We start from the raw sequence: 10,623 nt of genomic DNA, 5'->3' as shown, positions 1-10,623 counted from the left end.
TTGGTTCTTCATTAGAGTTTGGGGGTGTAGAATTGGATATATACCAACAAAATAAATTGATGATATTAATATAATTAATACGACATAAGTCTTTGGATATATACCAACAAAATAAATAAATTTTATTACTATAATTTATACAAAATAATAGTCGAAAACGTCCTTTAATTATACAAAATTTTGACAATTATAATATTTTCGTATCCGATCTCGTTTGTAAGGCAAAAGCAAACCAGACCGCCCTTGTGAGCGCGTCACAAATAAAACACAGTCGACATGAACCGCCGTCTCTTCTCAAGATCCCATAAACTATATATCTTATGGAAAAACCTTCCAACTTCTATAGTAGGGGTGTGGGATATGAGAGGTCACGTATTATTTTTCCGAATCATATTTCGGTTCTCAAAATTAAAAAATCGAGAATCAAACCGGACTATTAAGGAATCAAATTAGAATCAAAACTGATTTTTGAGCTTATTCAGTCGTGTTTCCAGTTCAAACCGCTAGCGTAATTTAAAAAAAAAATAATAATTTTTGGTAAGTTTATTTGACACAATGTAATGCAAAATAAATTAATTCATAGCATTGAGTCACTATCCATAGTTTCCTCAAAATTCTCAACATTATTTCTCTCTTCTCATCTAGTTTTTTTTTTTCTATGCATTTCACAAGATTAGTATATAGTCACAAATATAATTGATTGTTTTTAATTATTAATTTCATACTATTTAAATTTTAAGAATTTTGTTATTACTAATATAAGTGTGACAAAAAGTTCATGGAAAAAGTACTACAACGTAAGATTGCGTGAATTGTAATGTTGTCTCTTAGGCTAGTAAGCATGATACATCTGGTATATGCAGAAGTTACGCACATTTGATCCACGTTAATCGGATCAAGATCTGTATTCCAATTACGATTAATCGAGGTTTGAGACTAAATCATTATCTAGGAATCAAAGCAACAGCAACAAATTTTGGTTTATATGTTGTTATGCACCGTTAATCAGAGTTTTAATATGCATCTCTAGAACATCTCCTCCAATATATATTACGACCTAGTTTATTTGAAGGGTGGTTTCAAAGTTTTCAACTTTATCTCATGAGTTGTAGTGTTTTCAGGAGTTTTCTTTAGTAGAAAATATATAGATGTGGTTTAGTGTGAGCTTCTCAAATTGTGATTATTGTGGCTATTTAGCTAAAGACCTAATGTTATATTTGATAATAGTTATTTCCCTTCTTTTGGTTTGATAAGAACAATACTAAAGTCTTACCCTAAAAAAAATTCCAGTTTTTTTTAATTGAATATAAATAATAGTATTTCCAATAGTTTTAAACATCGAGGAAGTGTATCTTGTCAAATACCATATTTTGTAAAGTCGTATATATTATTGAGATTAACATTAAGAATTAAAATACCGATATCAATATCGAGGTTCTAATTTTACTGATATATCGACTACCAACTGGTATATAGATTGGTATCTTATAAAAAACATACATACTGACTACTGATGAGATATCACTGATATATTGCTTATCGACGGGTATACCGACCAATATCTTATAAAAAATATAATTATAAATATATTGTATATTTATTTTTTAAAATATATATAATATATACCAACATGTCTAATAAATATACATAGATATATGTATTTTTATGTATTTATATATATATATATATATATAAACAAATTTATATATATATAATAATAAAAGCAAAATAAAGAATCGTATTCACAATGAAAAATCGAACATATATATGCACAAAATTTTTTGATCATTTATGTATGTGCGCAAATAAAAAAGATCGTATGTACAAATGAAGCCTTAAATGCAGTTGTGCATGTATTAATAGTTTTAAAATAGCTCATGATCATGATAAAAGTGTAATTTATTTTATTTAAAATTAAAAAAAAAATACCGAAAATATATCAGTAGGTAGTGAGTTATAAAAAATTTTGTACCCAGTTTTCTTTTCTTATTTTATGACGATTTCCTATTTTCTGACGGTATACCGTCGGTATTAACATATGCATTGAAAATAGTCTTGTATCTTATAATGTGTTCACATCAGGATGGCCCAAGTGAGTCTCTCAGTGTTGCAAGTCGCGGGACAAAACTTTTGTTAGATTCAATGTTCTGTCTCCACTAAGAAGAAGAGACCATTTACAAAGCGATATATATATATATATATATATATATATATATGTATATATAGCTTATGAAATGACATCAGAAATTAAACCAACATATATATCCATATATATATGTAAACAAACATAAAATTTATTTATATTATTGCCTTTAGACGGAATCATATATTTTGACACTAAACGGAAACACAGCAAATTCGGAACCATAACTTTATTCGGTAGGAAAATAGAAAAGGCATTTCCTTGACTTTTTTAGTCCAAATTGGAGGCCTCTTCTTCTCACCTCTTCATATATATATATTACACCTTTCTAATATGCTCAATATATTTTTGGAGCCATTCGTTTCCTTTGCATTATTAGATAGATTTGACACCTTTTTTTCTTAAATGAGTAAAGGTGGGCAAGATAACAGAACCTGAGTGGAAATAGACTCAGCTCAATGCTATCGAATTTATGCAAGTTAAATAAGTAAGGGAAGGAAGGCTAGTAAATATATAAGAAGTTGAATATTTATCCTATATGAGAGAATTTTGTAAATAATAATAAAAAACAAGCTCGAATAAGCAGTTATTAAGCTGGTTTCATTTCAGTTGCTGGTTTTATTATCTGCTCTGTCCAAGCGTATAGCCAAGTTCTTTTCAATCATTTGACATTTCAGTTTATAGCTCCTAGTAGCCTAGAGTGGAATGGAATTCGGATTTCAGGGCTCAAAGTAGACTGAATCAAAAGTGCGATTTCTAAGACCCGAATCATCGGCTCGATTCGGCCTTCATTCTGTACTGGACTCAGAGAACAAATCAAATACCGGGTTTAGATATTTAGAATCACCAAACTAGGCCTCAAGCAGTTAAATATATAGGCCAATTATGATGTTTTTGGGCTTAGAGGTAAAGCCAAATCAGGTATACATTACAATTATAAAAACTAAAATCTGTGAAGGTTTCTTACAGTGACAGGTTATAATACACATAATGTTGACACTCATTTAGTGCAGACTAACTCTAGAATCAATAATTTGGCTGCAATAGAAATATTTTTTGCACCAAAAACACTTTACATGAATCACAACAGAGAACATCAGTTGCAAATGGAAATACCGAAGAGAAGAAAAAGACCGAGGTGTCATGTATCATTCGATCAATCGTACAAACCCTCCTGCTCCCAGATATCAACGAGGAACTCAATCATTTCCTGACAATCAAGATTAAGAATAAAATAAAATTGCAAGAAATAGAGCAAGCTATGGTAGTAAAAACAAAACTTTTGGTTGATACATAAAGCATCGTTAGCAAGAAAAAGAAAACCCGAGTGCGAAAGCAACTTACAGAGAGAGGGATTGGCTGTGGAAAAGGCTTGTTGGTTCCAAGTAAACTCTCATAACTTGCATTCCAACTGCGAAATAGACTATTGGTAAGTGATTATGCAGAGTAACCTTTTTTTCTTTCCTTGCATAATCAGACTATTTCTTTTTATCTGATCATTGGAAGCAAATTATAAAAGACCAGTCAAGTTACAAGCTAGGAATGTTTCTTCATATTTTCAATTTATTGCCCCACATATTGCATACAAGCAATATGTGGAAACATATCACATAGTGAACCTTGAAAAGAAATTATTACGCCTATTACTCGTAAAAGATGTTATGAGTGGGATAGCATAGATCATTACCTTAACCGGGGTTCTCGCCGTTGAACAATTCTCTGAGGCTTCTTATTTCCATGCCATTGCTGCCTTGACTGGTTCCACAGAAGAAGACCTAAACACATCCACCGATTCACATTACTACGAAACGAGAACAAACAGCAAACGGATCCATGCCCCAAAAAGAAAACAGATATCAAATGCAAGATGGAACATATTTTGTTAGAACTCTAATACAGTAAAGCAGTAATATATGAAAACAAAAACAAACAGATTTACGTGGAAAATATAAAACAGAAAAAAACCGCGGGCAGAGGAAACGAATTCCCTACGTCAAAAAAATGGTTACAATTTGAGGGAGTACAAGCGTGGGGGGGAGAAACGCCAAAGATAAAGTGATGAAACCCTAGGCAAAAATCTGGAAACTACAAAGGTCCGCGAACCTGATTTTGGAAAAATTCAGAAAACTATATAGGCCCGATCCCTCGACCCACAACAAACTTTTCGCACATCAGACTTTTTCGGGCCGACCAAACCCATTTGGGGGGTCACCAAAACTCTAACATAGTGCTATAAAAACTTGCCGTGGTTTACGAATTCTTTAGGATTGGTTGCGCTGGTCGAGGAAGTGAAACTGTGGGAATCGAGTCCGAGATTCGAAGTGCTTATCGACGAGATGCTTCTCTGTGATCTGAGAGCGCCGTGCTCCATGTCCATGGTGCTACTGCTCCAAAATTCGTCTGAAAAACTCGGCTTCTTCACTGGCTGGCCTTGAATTCTCAGCCCCTTTGAAGGCTCATCAACTGCGATGATCAGTGACGGTTTGATACAGCATCCTAGACAACCTCTGCACTGTTTTTATATCAGGTTCACCAACAAATACATCGATTAACACAAAATCCATCAACTATATGTGCAGATTTATGAGACCCCCGCCATGTTGAAAGTCTGAAATGCCCACGAGACTAGCAGAAACTATTAACATAAGAAGTGTGACTGGATCTTTCTTTCCCTATCTTGAAAATAATGATAATTCGCTTGATCAACTCATAAGCGTAAGTGCCACTGGAAATGCTACAAAATAAATAAACTTGGAGACAATTATCTATAAGCACAAAAATTCCATGAATGAATTCGGATCAACCTCTTAAGAAAATCATTAAACATTTCTAACTAGTCCCTATTATCCCTTGAAACAGAAGGTAAAAGCACTGACCAGGATTACGAGAACTAAATATTTTTCTTCATAGCACAGGAAGATCATAAAGCAAAAATAACGATTTTCTTACACTGAACATATGTTTGACTTTTCTCTTGAAATTCTCTGAGATTAAGAGCGCGAAAGCTCGGAAACAAGCCCCAGAAAAGACCAAAAAAGAACAGCAAGGTCTTTTTCCGAAGCATCTCTCGGTTTGAGAGAGAAAACAACAGTTTGTGTACATGGTGGCTCTGATAAAAACAAAAAATTCCAAACAGAACCAAGAAGGCCTAGCTACGGCTACGAAAATCCTAGTATATTAGAAAATCAAATGTCCAAGGCATGAAGTAAAGAATTGCAAATCAAATCCATGTTCTCTTATTGTAGCTCGCTTCATAAACAAGCAAACCCAAAGTTGTAAAAGCTTCAATTTCAAGTTCAGGAATCTGATAGGGAATAAAAGACTACTTTTGTTGTACTATAAATCTAGCTGTGTTTTGGCAGACCTTGAACAGGAAAAACCTATCCGCTTTTGGATGAACAGTAAATGAATTTCTACTTTTGAAAAAAAAACATAATAGATTGTTTTACTTATTTATGAATGTTTGTCCGCGAGAATCTATCAAAATAATTAATATATATAAAACACAGAATTTCAAAATTTTAGACGAAATTCCCAAATCTACTCCATCAACTTCCGATTCTCTGTCTTTCTCGGGAATCAAATCAAAACCTCAGATGCTTGAGCAAATTTTCTTACTTATGAGCAACCAAACAGAAAGCAAAAACACCGATGTGCGATGAAGAAGGAAGAATTGGAAAGGAAAAAAAAAAAAAAAAAACTTACCCCATGCAAGCGAGAATGTCAAAGATCCAAGAAGGAATGAATCTGCAGATTTGCATTTGCTAAGCTCCGATCAGCTCAATCCACGAAGATGAAAGACACGCCTCGTTAATCTGAACAAACGATGGGAAGCGAAACAAGCAAAGGAATACCAATACGAATACAAATACATACAGGCTCACTCATATTCTCACTCTGATAGAAATATTTGAAAAAAAATTCCCAGCACGAATTATAAAATTCCTTTTGTATGTTATATGTAAATATATAATCTGTTCTGTGGGTGCGTGTGGGAGAGTAAGACGGTTCGAGATTATAGATATTAGTTGACTTCAGGCCTTGAAAACGACATGTTTGAGAGCTTCAAACGATGTCGTCGAATCGAATCTCCAACTCTCTGATCGGAAGAAGAGCCTGAAGAGAGACCGAAAGTTAACATTAAAAATAAATAAAAAAGCGTACAATTAACAATTACAAAAATAACATAAAGGCTCGGGGTTGTGAGAATAATATTAAAATATATATTCTTCGTTTATTTATCTTTTATAAATATTTTATTGACAATATTGAATAAATATCATTCTTTGTACAATATAGTAAAGTTAAAAATGTCGTTTCCGATTCCGTTTCGATTCTCATGATTTATGGAAAATCGATACGTCGATAGAAAATCGACCGAAAAAATGTGGAAAAAGGCAAATGAAATGTCGTTTTCGATGAAAAATCGACTTGCCGATAGAAAATCGAACGGAAATAATGTTACAAAATAAACTAATACATATATATTTATAAATAAAGTCCAAATTTAAAAAACTTGAAATCATACATAACAAACATAGATGTTTCATACTTAAATCTACACCACAAAATGTATCAAAGAATGAAATAATAAGTGTTTAAGTCACACCACAACATTGCAAACCATCATCAAATAAAAATGTTCCACACACATATAGCTCAAATAGAAAATAAAATACATCAATAGAATCCTGATAAACGTTCCGATTGGATAAAACTCGGTTGATTTTTTTCAATCACGCAATATTGAAACTTTAGATTTAGGTCGTGAGCCACATGTACAACATCCAAAGATAACAATAGAAATTATACATAGATAACAATTAGATAACAATAAATGAAATGATGTTTGTCTGCTTGATGTAACGGATGACAAAGTTGTCTCGTCCATCTTTCAACTGCAATATCCACTACACACTGTTTGTTAGGAAAGCTTTCAAACTTCTTTTTCATTAAGTCAAAGATGTGATAAAGCAAGCTCATAGTCTAAACTACTTCAGTATCGACCAAACGCAAAGCATAGTACATAGGGTCGAACACCTTGCACACACTAGACCGGCGCAAAAAAAACGTAAAAACCGTAAACCGGAGCGAACCAGTAGTTTTTAGACCGTCGGTCCGATTTAAAACGGCTTTTTTCATCCAGTCCGGTTTATTTAAAAAAAATAATTAATTTCCAGCTAGCCAAATTAGGTATTCGTGCGTGTGTCTCCCTCCATGATTATATATTTTTTGTTTTTGTGGAAAATGAATGGTTTTTTTAATATGTAAAACGGTTTAAACGGTTCAAAATGGTCCAAACGGTCTGATTTAAAAGGTTTAAAATAGTTTAAATCGGACAGGACCATTCAAAACAGTCCAGTCCGGTCTGATTTTCACAGTTTTTTTGTCCAGTCTGGTTTGGATTTTGCTGGACCTTTTTTAGCGGTCCGATTTGATTTTTTGGCCGGCTTTGGGCCGGACCGTGCACAACTCTAGCACACGCTATCAATATGTAGTCAGAAGTTGTTGTCTAACACTTTTGATTCCACTAATTTCCCAGCTGCAGTTGGACGAAATGAAGATCGATCTCACTAATCCGAAGTCAATATCTTCTTCAACCCAGATCGATTGTTTCGCAGACTTGTAAGGGTAAGTAGTTTGTGGCGAATCTAGTAGGACCAGGACAAATTAGCTCACTTTGACCTTCGTCTCTCATTTTTTTAATAATACTATTATGTGGTTGTAGATGAACTTTGTGACTTCTCTGGAATTCTTAACCACTTCGGCGATGTTTGTCCGCTTTGCCATATCCTCGAGCATCAAGTCAATACAATGCGCAACACACAGAGTCCAATAAAGATGGTAGCGCCTCATGAGTTTTTTTTGCCAGCCTTCTTGCACGCCATTATATGTGACAATCTGAACAATATTCTTTTCATCGACGATCAAGTATCATAGTGCATTTCATATTTAATTGTTGCCCTTATTTAAAATAAAATAAAGTAGAGTTTAGTTTTGAAAATGAATAAAATAAAGCTATCGCAGCTATTGATGAATATGCTAAGAACCACTGAATAATTATCATTATGTGATACCTAGTTTCATCTAGTAGTAATTCCACACATATTTCGGTTGAGTGCTGCAAAAATGCATGCATTTTTACAAGTGGAGGATTTATCCTCTTTTAGCTTAATGTTCATATACTAAATTATGTAATTTTGGCAAATAGTAATACATGCGTTTGCGCTGCTACAATATATCATATAATTTTGGTTAATAGTGTCACTTCTCAAAAAAAAAAAATCATTATTAGTTCTTTTGATGTATTTATATTTTATATTTTTCACCAACCTATCATTTATTATAAGTTATTGGATATTCGTTAATAATGGTGCGTGTTGATCTCTCAGTGGGTATTATTGTGCAATAATATGACTTCAAAGACTATCAATAATAAAAAAAAAAAAAACATTAGAAATATGAAAATCTATTTCAATATGGGGCATTTGATTAATTAAGATTGAAAGATTTAGCATTTGCTAAAAAAAAAAACCTCTAATTTACAACATTCAATATGGGGCTTGTCAAATACACGTGAGAGTATCATATTCACTGTTCAAAAGTTGAAAAAAAGGTTAAATGTATTTTATTCTTCTGAACGATAATAGTGATGAAATGAGGAAATAATTATGCTTTATATGTTATTCGCTTTAAGGATAAATATAAGTTAGATGGGTAGATACGGCACCCGGAGGAGAAATATTTGTTTGGGATGCTTCACCAACTTTTTCATTCATTGGACGGAAATAAACGACTTTCATTAATGATATATTTCTCATTACTAGGGCGGCGCAAAAAAACCATAAAAACCGTAGATCGGACCGGACCAGTGATTTTTAAACTGTCGGTCCGATTTAAAACGGTTTTTTTTCCCCGGTCCGGTCTACTCACTTCAAACGGTCCAGTCCGATTTTTTTTTAAAAATCGTTAAACCGGACCGGACCGGTTTATTTAAAAAAAATAGAAAAAAAAAAAATTAATGTCCAATTAGCCAAATTAGGCATTTGTGCATGTATTTCTCTCACATACATGACTATATGTTTTTGTTTTGGTGGAAAATTAATGGTTTTTTTTTTTATTTTAATTATGTAAAACGGTTCAAAACGGTCCAAAACGGTCCGGTCTAAACGGTTCAAAACGGTCCAAACGGTTCAAAACGGTCCGGTCCGGTCTACACGATTCAAAACGGTCCGGTCCGGTCCGATTTTTTCAGTTTTTTTATCCGGTCCGGTTTGGGTTTTTTTGGACCGTTTTGAACGGTCCGGTCCGATTTTTTGGCACTCATTACTGATATTAATAATAAAATTTTGGACCGGACTGGACCGTGCACAGGCATACTCATTACTGATATTAATAATAAAATTAATTGGAGTAGTTAGCTAAAACTTGAAGGATTACGTCATCTACCTTATATAAGATAAATGAAGTTGGTTCAAAATTCAAATGACTTTTCACATGAATCTTTGATCAAGTTTTCTAAACTTCAATATAATTTTTAGATTTTTTAAATAAATATTCATATTGATCTTATTTCATATTTACGTTGTGAATATATATATATATATATATATATATATATATATATACGTTTTTATTTGTCTATGATTGAATGCCTTAATTTCTATTCATTTAATTGGGTTTTTTTTTTTTTTGCAATTCGATATTTTTTTATATATAAATAATTAGGGCCTTTAGATTTTAGTTTGGCACACATTTAGATTTTTTCGTTCAAGTAATTGATTTTGCATTTCTATAAGTAAATAGAAACTCGAGTTCCTTGTAAATTATGAGAAATGGGCATGAAGAATGTTTTTATTTTTCACCAAAATGTTGTAAACATTTTTTTAACCAGAGTTTTATGATTACCTTTGTCCTAAAAACAACTGAGCTTGATAATATTCAGGTGTCTTCTTTTATATAGATAAACTACTTTCATTGACATATGGAATAAAGGAAATACGAAATTTAGACAATTCTTTTCGTCACACATATATAGGCATGCCCTGACCCTCTTTTACGTCAAGAGCCAAAAGACATTTTATTACCCGTTTTGTTGTCCCTTTTTTTTTCAATTGTTGTATTAAAGCGCAAAGGATACATTTGAGATCTGGATAAGACGAGAAGCGACAGCTTGAGATATCTGCTGATGAAAAAACGATCCAAATTAGAACATCCAAATTCCAGTTTCATTTAACAAACGAGACGCGACTAGATTGACGATAACGTCCCTTGAATTATTTTTCTATCGGACCACTCGTCTATTGCCACACTCGTCCCTCACTTTCATGCTTGCTTGTCCCATAAACAAAATGCACAAATCAATGTCAAACATATACGAATGAGTAATCACATTGAATTAAAAAAAAAAAATTAGAATGTTGATATTTAGGCTACTGTTTTTTTAGAAGTGACATTATTCACCAAAATTAGATAATATA

At 32.8% G+C, this 10,623-nt stretch overlaps 1 protein-coding gene across 3 annotated transcripts; it reads right to left on the bottom strand.

Annotated features, from left to right (window-relative positions):
- Positions 1-2,956: 2,956 nt before the first annotated feature.
- On the bottom strand, positions 2,957-6,334 carry LOC149391564 (uncharacterized). Of its 3 annotated transcripts, none has more exons than XM_089619670.1 (5): positions 5,849-6,334; positions 4,388-4,655; positions 3,831-3,918; positions 3,488-3,554; positions 2,957-3,353 (listed from the first exon to the last, which is right to left on the bottom strand). In XM_089619670.1, exons 2-5 carry the CDS (start codon positions 4,518-4,520, stop codon positions 3,300-3,302), a joined length of 342 nt encoding a protein of 113 aa, XP_089475796.1. In that variant the 5' UTR covers positions 4,521-4,655; positions 5,849-6,334; the 3' UTR covers positions 2,957-3,299. The 3 variants fall into 3 exon arrangements, with proteins under 3 accessions (XP_089475796.1, XP_089475795.1, XP_089475794.1); XM_089619669.1 differs by having other exon boundaries at positions 4,388-4,650; XM_089619668.1 differs by lacking the exon at positions 5,849-6,334 and adding an exon at positions 5,093-5,824.
- Positions 6,335-10,623: the final 4,289 nt, after the last annotated feature.

The sequence above is a fragment of the Urtica dioica genome, chromosome 7, assembly GCF_054948205.1.
Source record: "Urtica dioica subsp. dioica isolate 48M chromosome 7, U.dioica_male_clone48M_v1_H2, whole genome shotgun sequence".
In the NCBI taxonomy this organism is placed as follows: Eukaryota; Viridiplantae; Streptophyta; class Magnoliopsida; order Rosales; family Urticaceae; genus Urtica; species Urtica dioica.
The sequence above is the reverse complement of the archived record's forward strand: the minus strand, read 5'-3'. Positions and strand labels throughout refer to the sequence as shown.